Consider the following 19,354-nt stretch of genomic DNA (forward strand, 5'->3'; position numbering starts at 1 on the left):
ATGTGTGAGTGGAGGTGTGCTGTCCCATCGACTCTCCCGTGGTCCAGAAGATGTGTGAGTGGAGGTGTGCTGTCCCATCGACTCTCCCGTGGTCCAGAAGATGCCAGTGGAGGTGTGCTGGTTCGTCTCCAGAAGCTGCAGTTGAAACTCCTGAGTCATTCTCACCCCTGCAGTCATCTCGAAGTGAGACCCCCAAGCTTCACTCGTGACCTCAGGGACTCCTTTCTCTCATTCCCACCTTTCCTGAAAACAGTCTTCAGGGGTCTCCCTTCTCACAGACGTCCAGCCACCACATCTCCAAAGCAAGATCAGGTCCTCTTTGACCTGCCTCTAGTTAGCTACCCAGTGTCCAGTTACACCAGGTGACCTTCCTGCTCTCCAAACTCAATCCACGTAGTCCAATCACAGTGCCTTTGCCCAGAAATCCCCTCCACCTGGCATGTCCTTACCCTTCACATCCACCTGTCCCAAACCTAATTATCCTTTAAGAGTCAGTTCAACTGTGCCTCTCAGAGAGACAGAGTGAAGAGTCCTGACCAGACTTGGAATGGATGCTGGAGGCCAGGCTACAGGCTCCCTCTGACTGCAGTAGTTGCCCTGGATGTAAATTCCATGAGAATAGGACCTGTGTCATTCTCCACTCCTACACTTGTCTTCACAATGCTTATGAATACTTCACAGTACTTGCATATAGAAGACACCAATAAACATGTGCACCCAATAAATTAAAAAAAAATAAATGGATGAAATTCTGATTCAGTCCTTTCCTCTCTACCACTCCATTTACTTAATCTTTAAATGTGTAGGGGTGTTGAACGGAATGATCTTTGAGTTGCTGTTTGGGTAAAAAAAAAAAAAAAAAAAATCACAAAACAAAATCCACCTAGCATTGCAGCTCCTTGTGTCCTACCCACTGACTGTCTACCTTGGGGCCTAGGCTCTGACTCAGGGTCACATGTGAAAGTCTGAGGCCCCTGAGGGTCAGGGGGCAGCACTGGGGCCACCAGTACCTGGGAGGGAGGTCCTCTCGTGCAGGACAAATCCCATGCCCCTGGTCCACATGATGAATGTGCCTTGAATCCAACACCTTCCTGTGCCCATTTCACAGGTGGGAAAACTGAGGTTGGCGTGGAGGGTGCAAACTCAAGGTCACAAAGCCTAGGGCCCGGCTGTCCTGGCCTCCTGCTTGCCTACTCTAAGTAGAGCCCAGCGCCTCTGTCCAGCTAATGAGGCTCACCACAGCATTCGGGTCTTTAACTGTCCCTTGTACCACCGCCACAATGGAGGCATCAGAGACGGTGTCTGGGTGGGCTAAGGCCTGGGCCTACTCCTCAGAGATAGGACCCCGCGGGCACCCACCCATCCACCCTCGAGATTCAATTTACAGCGGGGGTAACTCAAGCCCCAAAAAGCAAGGACTCGTCCAAGGTCGCAAGCGCGAGCGCGGCAGGAGGGGAACCCAGGCGTCCGTCCGCCCAGCCTGGGCTTCTCGAGGGCGGGGGCAGTGCCCACGGTGCCAGGCGCTGCCGGCGGCGCCGCGGGTGCCGTGGGGGCGGGGTCAGCGGAGGGCGGGGCGCCGGGCACCGCGGCCGCCAACGCCGCCGCCACTGCCGCCGCCGCCGCGCTCGAGCTCCGCGCACTCCCTCCGCGGCCGCTGAGCCGAGCGGACGCCCTCCGGGGCCACGCCGCAGCCCTCCGCGCTCCCCCCTATCATGCCCCGGGCCCGGGCGGGGGCCGCCCAAGCAGCCAGGACACCATGCCCGAGGACGGCAGTGGCGACAGCGGGGACGTGCCCGAGCTCATCCCGGACTGCGAGCCTCTGCGGGAGGAGGTACCGGCGCCGGGTGATGGGGGGGGCCAGAGCTGGGGCTACAGAGGGGAGAGGGCGACAAGAGCCGGGGCGATCCCCAGAGCAGGGGCTGCAGAGGGAAGTCCAGAGCCCCTTTGGTCAATGACGTCATTGGGGTAACCTGCATCCTGAGAGGGGTCTCGGGGCCTAGGGGCCCGCGTGGGGGTCGGGTGGGGCGGCTGGGAAGGGATATGGGGAACAACTCCAGCCTCCGACGCCCCCTCATCCAGCCTCGCCCTCCTGTGACGTCAGCACCAGGCCCCTGCGCGTCCCCATTCTGCAGCGCTGCCCCGCTTCCCCGGAGCCCACGGGTCAGGCCCCCGGACCGGCCCGCCGTTCTTGAGGTGCCCGGGCGGAGCCTGCAATGCAGCAGCAGTAGCAGGGACTTGGGGGGGCGGGGAGCAGAGGGAGGAGGGGAGAGGAAGGGAGGTGGCCTCTGGGTACCCCTTCTCCCTCTCCCAGAGGTGAGGACCCAGGACCCATCCTGATGGTTGGGACCCTCAGAATGGCCCCTCCTCAGTCATAAGGAGGAAGAGGATCTGCAGGGGTGTGGGGCCCAGTGAGGGGTGTCGGGGTGATAGGCAGTGAGTGGATCTATGTGTGTGTTTAGGTGAATGTAGAGTGCTTGTGGGTGTGTGGATGTCAGTGGGTGCTCCCCACACCTTGAATGGGACATATGTGCCCTATAGTCAGGTGAGGGACTGGGGGGCCCGGTGGCTTGGGTGAAGTGCTAATGAGTGAGTGCGTGTGAGTGCAGCCCTGTTGTGGGTGGGTCTCTCCGAGTAGAGTCTGTAGGGTGTGGGTGTCAGGTTGCAGTAGGGTAGGGATGGGGGATGTGCACTGTGATAGGTAAGGTGTGTCCCTGGGCTTCAGTGAGTGTGTAACATGTATGTGCCTCTGTGTGTCCTGTGGTGGGTGGACCTGGGGGAGGGGGGAGGGGCAAGTGCACACACACCTTGGCACCATGTCACCATGGGGAAGGGGGCTGTGCCCTGGGTACTGGTGAGGGGCTGGTGTGTGTCAGATAAACAGGCAGCGTTCACATTCCTGGTGGGTGGATTTTTCGATGAACTTGGGGTGGGGTGGATCCTGGGGGTGGATGAGGGTATGAGCACCTGACTGCCCCTGCGGGTCAGGGGGGTGGTATCGCACCTGTGGTGGGCTGGGGACGCTTCCTCTCCTCTTGGGTCTCTCGGAGCCTGGTGGGACTGTGACAGACACGGTGGCCCCTTAACCCCACCTATGCTGTTTCCTCCAGACCGTCTCTTCCTTCTTCCCCTTTTCACCCCTTCTGTCCTCCCTCTTTTCTCTCCTTGCATCTGGGATGAGGTGGGGGCCAGGCTAGAAGCTCTGCCAGGGAGGGTGTGCCCGAGTCCCTGGGCCAGGGAGTGGTCCTTGCTGCCCAGCAGCTGTGTCCCGCCCCCTCCCTTAGGGCAGATGGGGAGTGGAGGACGGTGCTCCATCTGCTCCCCTCCCTCCAGACTCACACCCCTCTCTCTTCCTCTCTCATTTACTTAAAAGCCTCTCCCAAGTCTCCTGCCATCCCGAGTTAGACCAATGGACCAGAGGCATTGCAGGGTAATGGTAATAATATCTATTCCATTGGCCAGACCCTATGCTAAGATCTTCACACATAGGATCTCCTTGACTCGTCACAACCCCAGTTGACTGTAAACAACCCCAATTTACAGATGAGGAAACTGAGGTCCAAAGAGGATGAGGGGACTGGCCAAGTCATACAGTCAATGGTGGAGCCAGCACCCAGTCCCGGGCTCCTAAGACCACCCCTAGGCTCTTCACCCCTAGGACCCCCTGCCACCCTGGCTTCCCACACCCCCAGGTCCAGGAATCAGTGCCCAGAGAGGGCAAGGATCTGGCCGAAATCACACAGCAAATCGGGAGCGAAGTCAGGACCAGAAGGCAATTTTCTCAACAGCCAGTCATTGGGGGGCTGGGGTATCCTTCCCTCTTGTGGCAGAGATGAATCTGTTTTCTCCTACATGCCTGAGGGGTGACAGGGCAGGGTGGAGGCCAGGGTCAGGGCACACAGTTTGAGTCCTGCAGCTCTCCTGTGAGTTGGCTAGAGGGGTGAGGCCAGGAGCGAGTTCCTCCTTCGCTCAGAGCCTCCGGTTCCTCCTCTGGACAGTGGGACGCGAAGCCCCACCCCCTCACGGGGCTGACCGCGGCCTCCCCTGCCTCTGCCCCTCCTGCAGCAGCGGCCCCTGAAGCAGTCCCTGGGAAGCTCCTTGTGCCGCGAGTCGCACTGGAAGTGCCTGCTTCTCACCCTGCTCATCCACGCCTGCGGCGCCGTGGTGGCCTGGTGTCGCCTGGCCACGGTGCCCCGGCTGGTCCTGGGGCCGGAGGCCGCCCTGGCCCGCGGAGGCGGGGGGCCGCCGCCCACCTACCCGGCCAGCCCCTGCTCCGACGGCTACCTGTACATCCCCCTGGCCTTCGTCTCGCTCCTCTACCTCCTCTACCTGGCCGAGTGCTGGCACTGTCACGTGCGGTCCTGCCAGGCACCGCGCACCGACGCCAACACCGTGCTCGCCCTGATCCGCCGGCTGCAGCAGGCGCCGCCCTGCGTCTGGTGGAAGGCCACCAGCTACCACTACGTGCGGCGCACCCGCCAGATCACCCGCTACCGCAACGGCGACGCCTACACCACCACGCAGGTCTACCACGAGCGGGCCGACAGCCGCACGGCGCGGGGCGAGTTCGACTACTCGGCGCACGGCGTCCGCGACGTCTCCAAGGAGCTCGTGGGCCTGGCCGACCACGCGGCCACGCGGCTGCGCTTCACCAAGTGCTTCAGCTTCGGCAGCGCCGAGGCCGAGGCCTCGTACCTCACCCAGCGGGCCCGCTTCTTCAGCGCCAACGAGGGCCTGGACGACTACCTGGAGGCCCGCGAGGGCATGCACCTGAAGGACGTGGACTTCCGCGAGTCCCTCATGGTGTTCGCCGACCCGCGCAGCCCGCCCTGGTACGCGCGCGCCTGGGTCTTCTGGCTGGTGTCGGCGGCCACGCTGTCCTGGCCGCTGCGCGTGGTGGCGGCCTACGGCACGGCCCACGTCCACTACCAGGTGGAGAAGCTCTTCGGCGCCAGCTCGCCGCCGCCCGGCGCCGTGCCCAGCGGGCCCCCGCTCTCCCGAGTGGCCACGGTGGACTTCACCGAGCTGGAGTGGCACATCTGCTCCAACCGGCAGCTGGTGCCCAGCTACTCGGAGGCCGTGGTCATGGGCGCCGGCTCGGGCGCCTACCTCCGGGGCTGCCAGCGCTGCCGCCGCTCGGTCAGCAGCAACTCGCTGCCCCCCGCCCGGCCCAGCGGGCCCCGTCTGCCTTTCAGCCGCAGCCGCCTCTCGCTGGGAGCCGGGGGTCGGGCCACCCCGGGGGTCTTCCGAAGCCTGAGCGGGGGGCCGCTGGGGCGCCGCGGAGAGGACACAGAACCCCTGGAAAGCCCTCCGTGCTATGAGGACGCCCTTTACTTCCCGGTGCTCATCGTCCACGGTGACAGCGGCTGCCAGGGGGACGGGCAGGGTGCTCTCTGAGACCCACGTGGCCCCCAGACTGGCCCTCTCCCCACCATCCCACCCCAGGAGCTTCCACGCCTGAGTGATTGCCATCCAAAACAGGAGGGAAAACAGACCAGCACACCAGGGATGGGGGTGGGGGTGGAGCCCTTAGACAGACTAACCCTTCAGTGACCCCTGGTCCTCTGGGGGGCGGAGGGACACCCCCGCAGTTGAGTCTAGGACCGTCCCAGCATGGCTCCCCTCCACCGCCACCACCACCACCATGTCCCACCCCCTGCGATGGCAGGTGATCTAGCTCGGGGGGGCCTCCCAGCCTGGGCAGGAAAGGAAGTTTCCAGAAAACCTGGGCTGGGGGAGGAGTCCTGGGGACAGCAGTTGCCCGCCGCAGAGGGCCGACTGCCTGTGGACCCTTCCCGGCACGGTGGAGGTCATGTTGGGGGCCCTCAAGCAAACCAGAAGCACAAATTGGTGGTTTGGGGCCACGCCCAGCTGGGCTGGCATCCACAAACCTGGAGAGTTGGCTATGGCAGCACCACGGCCTCGGCCCCGCTCCCCTCCCAGGGCCCCTGTCCTCTTCCCCTGACAGGCCTCTGCTCAGGGCCAGCCCCTGATCAGACCCTGCAGCACAGCCCCTCTACCGGGAGCCTGGTTCTTGGAGCACAATCCTGTTCCACTCACCCCACCTCCCTGTTTTCCCTGGCGCACCCTTCCCCTGCACCCAGTCACCCCTATAACCCGGGGTTCCTCCTCAGGGCCCCACCTTGAGTCCACCTTCCCTAGTCTCCGCTCCTGGCCCCTGACATCTGTGTCCACCTCTCAGCCACGCACACACCTCTCATCGCCCCCGACTTCTCTGCTCTTCGCCTTCCCGATGACCCACGGGGCTCGGGGCTGCAGGGCATCCGAGGGGCCTCAGCCCCGGCCACAGCCTCTTGGACGATGCCCTTGCTCTGCCAGGGAAGCTCCTGCTTCCTCCATCACTGGGGCCTGGCCCAGGGGACACCGTCCCTCCCCCAGGGAGGCGAGAGTAGTCCCTTCCCTTCTAACTGGGGCTTCCACCCCCTCTCAGGAGCCGGTGGGGGAGGGAGAAGGCAGAGAAGATGCAGATAAAATAAAAGGTATGAAATGGAAGCTCTTTTCTCGTGCGTTTCTGGGTGGTGGGTTCGAGGCCACCACAACAAACACAGTGAGCCAGGCAGGGTCTGGGTGGGGGGTAGTGTGCCAGGGGTGGTGGTGGCTGCAGCGCCCCAGGAGAGGGTGAGCTCCCTGCCCGGGCTAGGGCCTCTGAGATTGAGGTTTGCATTGCTCTGAGTAGCTGACTCCAATCGACTGGCATCTGGGTCATTTCCAGGGGACTATGCAAGTGGCCCCTCTTCCAGCCCAGCAGGGGTTTCCATTCTGCTGCTGGATGTGCTGAAGACTAAGGGAGGGGTGCTGTGCTTAGTCGCTCAGTCATGCCCGACTCTTTGTGACCCCATGGACTGTAGCCCACCAGGCTCCTCTGTCCATGGGATTCTCCAGGCAAGAATACTGGAGTGGGTTGCAATGCCCTCCTCCAGGAGATCTTCCCCACCCAGGGATCAAACCCGCGTCTCCTGCATCTCCCAGATTGGCAGGTGGATCCTTTATCACTGAGCCACCTGGGAAGCCCAGATAAAGGACAGCCTTTTCTAGTCCATGCAAAGGCACCATGAGAGTGCTAGGGGTGGGTTCGATTCTCCCAGGCAGAGATGGGTGGAGGGTGTTCTGGACAGTGGGAGCTACCCACACAAAGGCCTGGCTGCCAGGGTCGAAGCAGAGCTGTGGAAGAGGTGGCTGAGCTTTCGACATCAATGACAAGAATTTGCCAGTAAACTGGGGCAACCATGGAAGGTGGTCGAGCAGGAAGTGATAAGCTCAGTGCACGTTAGATTTTTAGCAAAAGTCTGGCTGCCTGCTGTTCACCTGGGGAGGGTGAAGTTAGAGACCAGAGCTTTCCTCATACATCAGCCCACTGCCTCGCAGGGAGTGAAGTCCATCCTTTGTTCAGAAGCAACTTAGATGGAAAATTCCACGGTCCCCAAACATTCAAGGAAGCTGCAGCAGGTTGTGGGCCAATGTGCAGATCCAGCTCCCCCGAATTGTCCCCCTCTTCCATTGTCCTGCTCTAACATCAGCCACCAACGGCCCACTAGTCACTATCCATTCTCCTCCCCTCCTCAACACCAGAACCTCAGTTTTACTTTAGATGGCGATGAGCTCAGCTAAAAGGCAACATTTCCAGCCTCCCTTGCACATATGGTGTGGCTGTGTGACTTAATTTTAGGGTATGAGATATAAGCAGAAGATCTTGCAAGGAATTTCTAAAAATGCTCCTCGAAATGGAAACAATATTGGTGAAGGCTAGTTCTGTCCTCTCTGCTTCATCCTGCCTTCAGCCTGGAAGGCAGATGTGATGGTTGGAACTCCAGTAGCTACTTTGGATCAGGAGGTTACCTTGAGAGTTGGAGCCCTGTGCTGAGGATAATAGAACAAAATAGAACAAAAAGGCCCTGGGGAGCTGCCGCTGTTGCTGCTTGTGTTGAGTCCAGAACCGCAGCCGGACGTGGGGCTAGAGGACGAGCAAAGGATGCTGACCAGCTCTGGAGATCCCAAGGAGGAGGAAGAAGAGGAGGAGGAGTTAGTGGATCCTCTAAAAACAGTGAGAGAGCAATGCAAGCAGCCGGAGAAATGTGTAAAGGCTCGGGAGCGGCTAGAGCTGTGATGAGCGTGTATCCTCCAGGTCACAGACGGAGGAGGACCGCACAGAGTAGCTCTTGACTTCTTGCATGCAAGAGACCACTGTGTGGCCCACAAACTGTTTAACAGCTTGAAATAAGTGTGCAGATTTGTTCACCCCAGCCTTCATCACCTGTGCATTGGGATATTTCCTCATGGTTTTGAACATGATGTTTACTTATGTAACTAAGTTCATGTGAATCTCAAGGATTTTGGCTTAGGCAAGTAATTTCTGTGTAATTATCAGTGATTTCATCTTAATAAAGTCCAGTGATCAGTAAATAAATAAATAAATAAATAAATAAAAGACCCTGGGAAGACAACAATTCCCTGGTTGTCCAGTGGTTAGGATTCCAAGCTTCCCTGGCTGGGGAACTAGGATCCTGCATGCTACATGGTGTGGCCAAAAAAAAACCAACCAGACAAAAAAAGACCCTGGGCTTCTGATGACATCATAGGATGTCCATATCATCCCTGGGTTGCCTATTTCCAGACCCTCTCAGTGAAAAAAAGAAGTAAACTGTTAGTTTGTTTAAGCCAAACTGTTAATTTGTTTAAGTAAACTGTTAGTTTGTTTTTTCTTGTCTCTATTACCAGCAGCTTACATTATTGTCTATCTACTGCTGCAACACAGATTACACTAAAACTTAGTGTTTTAAAACATCAGTAATCAGTCTTCTCTGGTGGCTCAGTGGTAAAGAATCCATCTGCCAATGCAGGAGATATGGGTTCGATCCCTGGTCTGGGAAGATCCCACATGCCAAGGAGCAACCAAGCCCATGCGCCATAACTATTGAGCCTGTGCTCTAGAGCCCAGGAGCTGCAACCGCTGAGCCCGTGTGCCACAGCCGCTGCAACCCGCTCACCCTAAAGCCTGCACTGCAACAAGAGAAACCAGCACAATGAGAAGCCTGCACACCGAAAAATGAGAGTAGCCTGGCTCACCGCAGCTAGAGAAAAGCCGGCGCAGCAAGGAAGACCCAGCACAGCCAAAGATAAATAAACAAAATTATTTTTAAAAAATCAATAGTCATTATTATCTCTCCTGATTTCTGTGGGTCACACATTCAGACACAGCACAATGAGGATGGTATTCCATGACGTCTATGGCCCCTGCTGGAAGAATCAAAAGCCAGGAGTGGAATCATCCGAAAGAACATTCACGCACGTGTCTGGCAGTTGATGCTGGCTGATGGCTGAGGGTCTAATTAGGGCTATTGGCTGGAACACCCAAAGAGGGCATCTCCAAACTTGGGCTTCCTTATAGCTTGGCGGCTAGGGTCCAAGGTCAAATTCACCAAGAGAGTGGAGGCTGTATTGCTCTTTGCCATCTCGCCTCCGAAGTCAAATACATCACTTCTGCCCCTTTCTATTGGTTAAACCTGTTTCAAAGGTCCACCCAATTTCAAAGGGAGGGAATGTAAGACCCTCACCTCTCCATGGAGGCTCGTCACCATCACATTGTAAGATTAGCATGTGAGGTGGGAGGTATATTAGTGGCCATCTTCAAAAATGCAATCGAGGGACTTTCCTGGTGCTCAAGTTGCTAAGATGCTGTGCTTCCAATGCAGGGGGCACAGATTCAATCCCTGGTCAGGGAGCTAGATCCCACATGCTGTGATAAAGACTGAAGATCCCACGTGCTGCTGCTGCTAAGTCGCTTCAGTCATGTGTGACCCCATAGATGGCAGCCCATCAGGCTCCCCTGTCCCTGGGATTCTCCAGGTAAGAACACTGGAGTGGGTTGCCATTTCCTTGTCCAATGCATGAAAGTGAAAAGTGAAAGTGAAGTCGCTCAGTCGTGTCCGACTCTTAGCGACCCCATGGACTGTAGACTACCAGGCTCCTCCGTCCATGGGATTTTCCAGGCAAGAGTACTGGAGTGGTTTGCCATTTCCTTCTCCATATGCTGCAACTAAGACCAAATAAATAAATTTTAAAAAATGCAATCAGCCAATGACTCAAACGCCATTCCTAACCAATCAATGTCTATAGACTGGTCTGCAAAATGAGCACCCACAGATATTTTTTTTTTTTGGCCACACCTCGAAGCCTTTGGGGTTGACCAGGAATTGAACCCAGGCTTCCCAGCAGTGAAAGTGCTGAGTCCTAATCCCTGGACTGCGAGGGAATTCCTGAACACCAACCATTTTATAATGCTTGTTTCAGGGAGAAGGTGGTGGTATATGAGATGTGGGCCTACTGGGGGCAGAATGACATGCTTTGGTCATTTGTTGGGACCCTCTGGCCTACAGCAGATTAAATACGGACTCAAACTCTTCAGTGCCTCCCATCAAGATTCTCCCATTGAGAATCTATTTCCTCGCTCTTTGGATCTGGGCTGGCCTATGACTTGCCTTGACCAATAGATTGTGGCAGAAGTCAGGCTTCACCACTTTGGAGGCCGGGCTGCTAGAGGGCTTGCAGCTTCCACCTACACTCTCCTGGAGACCAGAGACCACCATACAGTGAAGGTGCCCAGCCTGACCTTCTGACAGGTGAACGGTCACACACCCCGGCCAAGGGCCAGCATCAGCTTCCAGATAGACGAGTGAGGTCATTTCAAACAGGTCAGCCCCAGTGGAGCCGCAGAGGACTGTAGCCCCAAGAATGCCCCCCAGCTGAGACTAGCAGACAAACCAATGAGCTGATCCCAGCCCACACTGTTGACCTACAGGCTGGTGAGAAATAAGGAATCCTTTTTTCAAGCCACTACGTTCTGGAGTGGTCTGTTGCATGCAGTGAATAACTGATACAGGCTCTGAACCCAGTTCCATCTCTTTCTTTCTTTCTAGTTTTTGGTCACACCATCCAAGATCTTAATTCTCCCACCAGGGATCAAACCTGTGCCCCCCCGCAGCGAAAGTTCAGAGTCTTAACCACTGGACCACCACATCCACCTCTTAATGGAGAGTCACTAGACAGCTCCCTTCTACTGGTCTGGTGTGTTTTGTTCATGTGTTTGGACTTTATGAGGGCCAACAGTGAACCAGGATGCTCCATTCTAAACCATTCTCAAAAGGAGAATAATGGCTGAGGATGGGGACCAGAGCTTTGTCCCTAAATCCCAGAAGCCTCTGTCTCTGTTCTATGATGGAGAGAGAGTGGTGCCACATGCTGTGGCAGAAAAAGGGTGCTTGAGAGACTTCCCTGGTAGTCCAGTGGCTAAGACTCTGCACTCCCAATAAGGCGGCCTAGGTTCGATCCTTGTTTGGGCAGCTAATTGCAACAAAGATCAAAGATCCTGTGTGCCACAACTAAGACCCAGCACAGCCAAATAGAAAAATATATATATATTAAAAAAAAGAAAGAGGATGTCTGATCGTCACCCCCTCCAACCCTGCTCTTCTCTATCTTTTCCATCTCAGGAAATAGAGTCAGCACTCTTGCTTAAACTTGACACTTGTATAGCAATCTTTTTCTTGTTTTTTCTTTTTAACTTTAATTATGTAAAATTTCAAGCACCATGAAAGTAGAGAGATTAGTGCAACAGAGCCCTTTGTCTCCAGCGCCAAGCGTCACAGCCATCACTCTTATTTCACCCACACCCCCCCCCCCACTTCTCCCCCCTCCAACTGGAGTATTCTGAAGATCCGGAAGTTGTATTAATAGCATTTGATCCGTGAATACCTCCCTCACCCCTGTCATGAAATCTACATCCAGGATCCTGCCTACAGCACATCTCTCTAAACAGCCCCCAGGCCTGTCCCAGCCACCACCCTGCTCCAGGTCTCCTCAGGGCATCCTCCTCCAGCGTCAGCCTTGGACTCCAACAGACCTCTCCTTCCTCTCATGTCCTCCAGCCCACGCAGAATCACCTTAATATGTAAACCCAATCACATCTCCACCATACTCAAAATATACCAGGGCCAGGACTTCCCTGGCGGTCCCGATAGTGAAGACTCTGCATTTCCAATGTGAGGGGCACAGGTTTGATCCTCGGACAGGTAACTAAGATCCCATGTGTCGTGCAAAAAAATAAATAAATAAAATTTATTTATTCAAATAAAAAATAAATAAAATTTATTTATTCAAATAAAAAATAAATTTTAAATAAATAAAAGATAATTTTAGATTTTCATATTTTATATATATATATATATACAGCGCCTCAAGGAAAACCCAGACTCCTGCCCAGGCCCTCAGACCCCTATTTCCCCAGCCATTGAGGCCTCGCGCCTGACCCTACAACAAGCCAGGCTCTTTCCCACCTCCAGGTCTCGGCACCCGCTGTCCTAGCTCCTGGAGTCCGCTTGCCTCTCCAGCTCTCCCCCAACCCCCAACAGCTCTGTCTGAAGACATCCACTCCTACCTCAGCTCCCTCTGCATTTCCTTCTGCCGCTCAGCAGAGGTGGCAATTATTTTTATTTATGTATGCATGAGGTTATGATTTGTTTCTTCTATTAGAACTAAAGTTATGGAAGGCAAATGGTCACAGGTGCAGACCTTTCAGTCTGAGGGAGCTCTAATTTCACCACTATGACCCCAATGGCCCTCGGCAAGTTACTTATCCTCTCTCAGCTGCAGAATGGAAGATAATAATAGAATCTGCTGACTTCCAAGGCTTATCATGAGAATTAAATAAGATAATATGCCACCAACATGGGCTTCCCTGGTGGTTTAGCAGTAAAGAATCTGCCTTCTGGTGCAGGAGATATGGGTTTGATCCCTGGGTAGGGAAGAGCCCCTGGAGTAAGAAATGATAACCCTCTAGGAAATCCCGAGGACAGAGGAACATGTCAGTCTACAGTCCACAGGGTCGCAAAAGAGTTGGACACGACTTAGTGACTAAAACAGCAACAACAAAAACACCAACACAACATTGTAAGTCAACTATACTTCAATAAATAAATAAATAAAATCACAATACTAAAAAAAAAAGAAAAACACACTATGCCACCATGCTTAGAAAAGGGTTTGCAACATAATAAATGCTCAATAAATTTAGCTGTCATCATCATTCATACTGTTATTATTCATTATAAATAGGCACTCCATATTACACACACAGTCACACACACCAGCAGGCAGCACAGCGCCTAGCACAAAATTGATGTCTGGTGAATATGTGTTAAGTGAATGATCCTTCAGTTGCTACCAACACTTCCAGGGTGACTGAGGTCACAAGGTCCTGAGGATGGACTGGTGGCCCATTTCACATCATCCTGTGGCCCAGAGCTGCCAAAGGAGCTTTGCATCACCCAGCCTCCCCGAAAGTGGAGCTTTATCTTCCTTGGCTAACAGCCCTGAGAAGGGCACCCAGGGAAGAGTAGGCTGCCTCCTTGATCCAGAGCAGCCCATGAGGCTGTGTGCCTCCTCTGCGGGTCGACCCCCAGAACCTCCCCCAGGCAGCAGGCTGCCTCAGTTTCCGTGACCATCTTCCCTCTTAGATCTGGTCCTCCAGAGTTCCTAAGTATCAAGTCATCCTTGAGGTGGCTGGAAAGGGCAAGGACCCGACCCTGAGTTGGGGCAGGGAAGGCAAGTTGCTGCCTTGCTGGGTGAGGGTGTAAAGCTCCTGGGAGTCAGATCCACCAGGAACAAAGGAGAACAGAGAGGCCAAATTGATAACCGTGCATCAAATGCCGGAGGATGCGAACCTCTGCTCCAAGGGGGAGCTTCTGCCCAGAATGTCAGCTGAGACCAAAACCAGCTAGTTTTCTGAGACCAAAACCGGCAACTCATGGTTGCCCGAGAAAAGACAGTTCTATTTTTCTTCTTTTAAGCTGCTGTTCTAAAACTTATTAAATAAAACTGACTAAAGTACTGATTTTTTTTTTCAGTAGAAGAGTTTCAATTTATGTGTTACAAAACATGTGTTATAATTAATATTTTAATATTAGGCTAATATTTTAACAAAGATCAAGCTCACAACTCTAAAAAACACTTATAAAAGAAACATAGTATCATTGAAAAATTCAGACTGGATATTTAGGAAGTTAGGAGTTGGAGTGTTACTGAATCCGGGTCTGGTGGTTCCACCACTTGAAAACCAATTCTCAAAAGAGTTGATAGGAAAGGAAAGGTTGCTTTATTTTGGAAGAAGGTAACAAGGGGTAAAGATCAACTCCTGTTCGAGAACAAGTTCCCCTCCACTGACAATCAGTGGCAAGAGCTTGTATAGGCTGAGGGATGGGGCTACATGTAAAAACAGTAGTCACCTCTGACTGTCATCTTGAAATTGGTCATCAGTGGTCTGACCAGCATCACCTTGATTAAGTACAGTTAATTTCACATGCTAGCAAGATTATGCTCAAAATCCTTGAATCTAGGCTTCAGTAGTACATGAACTGAGAACTTCCAGATGTACAAGTTGGATTTAGAAAAGACAGAGGAACCAGAGATCAAATTGCCAACATCCATCAGATCATAGGAAAAGCAGGGGAATTAAAAAAAAAAAAAATCTGCTTCTTCTTCATTGACTATGCTAAAGCTTTTGCCTATGTGGATCACAACAAACTGGAAAATGCTTAAGGAGATGGGAATACCAGATCACCTTACTTGTCTGCTGAGAAGCTGGTATACAGGACAAGAAGCAAGAGTTAGAATCAGACATGGAACGAACAACAGGTTCAAAATTGGGAAAGGAGTATGGCAAGGCTGTATATTGTCATTCTACTTATTTAACCTCTATGTAGAATACATCATGCGAAATGCCAGGCTGGATGACTCACAAACTGGACTCAAGATTGCCAGGACAACTTCAGATATGCAGATACCACTTTAATGGCAGAAAGCGAAGAGGAACTAAAGAACTTCTTGATGAGGGTGAAAGAGGAGAGTGAAAAACCTGGCTTAAAATTCAGAATTAGGAGCCCCCTGATGGTCCAGTGGTTAAGTCTCCACTTTTCAAAGCAAGGGATGTGGGTTCAATCCCTGGTCAAGGAACTAACATCCCACACGCTTCAGGGTGCAGCCAAAAACTTAAAAAAATAAGGTGATTGTGCTATTTAAAAAATAAACTTAAAAAAACACAAGCTTAATAAAAAAATAAAATAAAATTCAGCATTTAAAAAACTAAGATCATGGCATCCGGTCCCATCACTTCATGGCAAATTGGCGAAAAAGTAGAAACAGTGATAGATTTTATTTTCTTGGGCTCCAAAATCACTGTGGACACTGCCTGCAGCCACGAAATTAAAAGACGCTTGCTTCTTGGAAGAAAAGCTATGACAAACCTAGACAGCATATTAAAAAGCAGAGACATTGCTTTGCTGACAAAGGTCTATATAATCAAAGCTATGGTTTTTCTGGTAGTTGTGTACGGATGTGAGAGATGGACCATAAAGAAGGCTGAGCACTGAAGAACTGATGCTTTTGAAATGCGGTGCTGGAGAAGACTCTTGAGAGTTCACTGGACAGCAAGGAGATTAGACCAGTCCATCCTAAAGGAAATCACTCCTGAATATCATTGGAAGGACTGATGCTGAAGCTGAAACTCCAATACTTTGGCCACCTGATGTGAAGAACCAACTCATTGGAAAAGACCCTGATGCTGGGAAAGATTGAAGGCAGAAGGAAAATGGGGTGACAGAGGATGAGACAGTTGGATGGCATCACTGACTCAATGGACATGAGTTTGAGCAAATTCTGGGGGACAGTGAAGGGCCAGGAAGCCTGGCATTCTATAGGGTGCATGGGGTCACAGAGTCAGACACAACTTAGCGACTGGACAACAACAGATCTTCAGTTCCAGGGTCGGTTTGTTTCCATTTCTTGCGGGCAGCTCTCTGTGGCAGCTTATGTTATGGCTACAGTCTGGTCACCATGCAGTTAACTTCTCCGCCTGGTGGGGGTTTCAGCATCTACAAGACAGCTCACAGGAGATGGATCAGAATATTATCTATAACCCTTGAGAAGAAACTAAAGGTCCCTGTCTATGCTTAATGACTAAACTACTGTGATTTGATCTCCTCTGACCGTTTTCCTTTGTTTCTGCATGTTCTCACTTCTCTCATTAAACTTAATCTTCAGCTAAAAATTTTCCACAGGCAAACTCAGGCAGATGAAATGGGGGACAAGGACCATAGGATCCTTGGTCCTGTTTCAGGAGGGGAATTCCCCAGTGATCCTGTGGTTGGGACTCGGTACTCTCACTGCCAGGGGCCCAGGTTTGATCCCTGGTCGAGGAACTAAGATCCCACAAACTGAGTGATGTGGCCAAAAAACAAAAAGAGAATTAGAGTTCCCCTTGTGCAAGAAGGTGGGTGGCAGCTTTGGTCATTTCAGGGACCCCCAACCATGGAGTAAAATGGAAACTCCAATCTCCATTTTCATCCTGACCCTCTGCCGTAAGCTCTGATTCAGGCACCCAAGTGCCTTCCTGTCTGATTCAGACCCACCTGGGTGACCTCCAAATACTGCAAATGCAACATGCCCACATTGAACATCACCCATCTTTCCCAAGGGGCTGCTTCTCGCGGGTCTCCTCCTCCATGAACGGCACCACCAGGGGGAGCCAAAACCTGGCGCCACCATCCTCCGGGCTTCATCTTCAGCCAGTCACTGGATCTGGTCCAAATCCACTCTCCAGCCACCTCTCAACTTGACTGTCTCCTCCCATCCGAGCTCTGCTTCTGCCTTGGTTCAGATCACCACCCTCTCCTGCCTGGGCAGGGCCTTGAGTGGTATCACCTTTTCTATTTCTTTTTCCTCCAGTTATGTTGAGATATAATTGGCATACAAGTCTTTCCAGGAGTCATGTATGGATGTGAGAGCTGGACAGTAAAGAAAGCAGAGCATCGAAGAATTGGCGCTTTCGAACTGTGGTGCTGGAGAAGACTCTTGAGGGTCCCTTGGACTGCAAGGAGATCAATATTAGAGTCAATATTAGAAAAAATCAACCCTGAATACTCTTTAGAAGAACTGGCCCTGAAGCTGAAACTCCAACACTTTGGCCACCTGATGCAAAGAGCTGACTCATTGGAAAAGACCCTGATGCTGGGAAAGATTGAAGGCAGGAGGAGAAGGGGACGACAGAAGATGAGATGGTTGGATGGCATCACCGACTCAAAGGATATGAGTTTGAGTAAACTCTGGGAGTTGGTGATGGACAGGGAAGCCTGGCATGCTGTAGTCCATGGGGTCATGAAGAGTCAGACATGACTGGGTGACTGAACAACAACTGTATGTGTTTAAGGTGTATAGCATAATGATTTGACTTACAATGTTAAAAAAATAGAAAAATATTTCCCTTGTGATAATATTCTAAAAACTCTTAGAATTTATTCTCTTAACAACTTTCATGTATAGCATACAGCAGTGTTAATTATCTTGTCATGCTGTACATCACATCCCTAGTACTTATTAATTTTATAACTGGAACATTGTACCTTTTGACTATATTAATCCAATTTGTTTTCCTCCCACTCCCCACTTCTGGTAAGTACAAATCTGACCTCTTCTTTTATGAGTTTGTTTGGTTTTGAAGTATGATTGATCTACAATACTCTGTTAATTCACATGGCATTCAACATAGTGATTCAATATTTCTATACATTTCAAAATAATCACCATGATAAGTCTAGCTGTCACCTGTCAAGCCAAAGCTATTACATAATTATTCACTGTATTCCCCACACTGTATATTTCAGCCCCATGACTCATTTATGTTGTAACTGAAGGTCTGGACCTCTTCATCCCCCTCACCTATTTCTCTCCCTGCCCCCACTCCCCTCCTTATCTTACATATTCTTACTGCTCTCCTTCTAGTTACTTTTGTGGAACTGAGCCTTTGTGGAGCATCTGATGCATAGTAGTGTCTTGATAAATACTGGACAAAGGCGTTTGTTTTTTAGTGGCCAGTGGGTTTCCTGGCCTCCATTTGAACCCTTCCCCCTGTAATAACTCTTGTTCACATGGGGATACATGGCTCGGCATGTGTCTAAATGTCCTAAGTTACACATTCAGGAACCAGGAAAATAACCCAAGATGGGTCCTTTGTGAGCAAGTTCTGCGGTACAGCATCCACTAGGAAGAAAATAAAAATCTACTCTTTTATTATTTCCTTATTAGTGAGAGAAACTGCCACTTAGCAATTACCTGCTTTTTTCAACCAAGCTGCTGGGTCTGTAATCTGGAGCCTTCCCCTGCTCTTCAACCAACAAAATTGCAGGCAAGTGGTGCAAGAAAGGGCAAATGGATGCTTGGAATGTAAATTCTAGGCAAAGTCTCAAAGACTCTGAGACTGGCTGGAGACAAGCATCCAGCAGTGGCCTGATCACACTGCTCCTGAATCCCTGCTCCGTCCTCCAAGCTACCCCAGCTTCTGCTTGTTTCCAGGCCTGAATTTCATCCCACATTAACCCCACAGCTTCCAGTGTCTTACAAGATTCCCTTCTGTTTTGCTTGCCATCAAAGGATGCTGACTCGCTGGGAGCCAAGGTACCCCTGGAAGGTGAGCATTTGAGACCTCCTCTCCTTTGGGGATTCAGAGTGATTCAATAGCCCCAGATGGCTGGAGATGAACTTGAATTATGATCAGATGGCAGGAAAGAACCTCAAGGGACCCCAAGAGGGAGGAGTAGCTAGACACAAATTCGTACAGGGTCTGATGCTTCCTAGATGAAAAGGTCAACATCATCTCATGAAACACAGAAACATCTCCTGACCCAGGCCTTCACTCCCGAGGTTGTGACAGCTTGTATCCACACACTGTCCCCTCTGGTCCCATAGCCATGTGACCAGGAATGACTGCTTCATGTAAATCGGGAGCAATAGCGCCTCTCCCCACTGTTTGGATGGCAGCAGGAGGTGGTGGCAAGTTCTCACTAACGAAACAAGCTGACAATAAAAAGCAGACTTTATCATCTCTCCTACCGGGCGCTCCACCACAGGACCAGCTTGCTGTGGCTAGAGGGATCTCACACCAACTTGGAACACTTTTTCTGGTCCCCAAGTATGGTCAGCAGAATGATGGCCCCAAATATGCCCACGTTCTAATCCCTGGAACCTGTGCATATGTTATCTTATACAGAAAAAGGGACTCTGCAGATGTGATTAAGGTTAGAACCTTGAAAGGGGAGATTATTATCCTGAAATATACAGGTGGAGCACCCATTTTAATCAGTCTTTTGAAGTTTTTTTTTTTAATTTTTGGTTGCTTCGAGTGGCACCCAGGATCTTAGTTCTCCAGCCAGGGATCAAACCCATGTCCCTGCATTGTGAGTACAGATTCTTAACCACTGTACCACTTTGTTTTTGTGAGCATGCATGCTTAGTT

At 51.8% G+C, this 19,354-nt stretch overlaps 1 protein-coding gene and 1 pseudogene across 1 annotated transcript; both read left to right on the forward strand.

Annotated features, from left to right (window-relative positions):
* The first annotated feature begins 1,563 nt into the window (after positions 1 to 1,563).
* TMEM151A (transmembrane protein 151A) lies at positions 1,564 to 6,510 on the forward strand. The gene is made up of 2 exons (XM_020906436.2): positions 1,564 to 1,831; positions 4,063 to 6,510. Exons 1-2 carry the CDS (start codon positions 1,757 to 1,759, stop codon positions 5,392 to 5,394), a joined length of 1,407 nt encoding a protein of 468 aa, XP_020762095.1. The 5' UTR covers positions 1,564 to 1,756; the 3' UTR covers positions 5,395 to 6,510.
* Positions 6,511 to 7,069: 559 nt separating this feature from the next.
* LOC110145996 (cytochrome b-c1 complex subunit 6, mitochondrial pseudogene) lies at positions 7,070 to 9,405 on the forward strand (annotated as a pseudogene).
* Positions 9,406 to 19,354: the final 9,949 nt, after the last annotated feature.

The sequence above is a fragment of the Odocoileus virginianus genome, chromosome 28 (genome assembly GCF_023699985.2).
Source record: "Odocoileus virginianus isolate 20LAN1187 ecotype Illinois chromosome 28, Ovbor_1.2, whole genome shotgun sequence".
In the NCBI taxonomy this organism is placed as follows: Eukaryota; Metazoa; Chordata; class Mammalia; order Artiodactyla; family Cervidae; genus Odocoileus; species Odocoileus virginianus.

What these genes read in the sequence shown, in the direction of transcription:
- TMEM151A (XM_020906436.2), top strand. Translation starts at nt 1,757, where the DNA reads ATGCCCGAGGACGGCAGTGGCGACAGCGGGGACGTGCCCGAGCTCATC. An exon ending in GCGAGCCTCTGCGGGAGGAG is followed by an intron (nt 1,832 to 4,062) that starts GTACCGGCGCCG and finishes CCCCTCCTGCAG; the next exon opens with CAGCGGCCCCTGAAGCAGTC.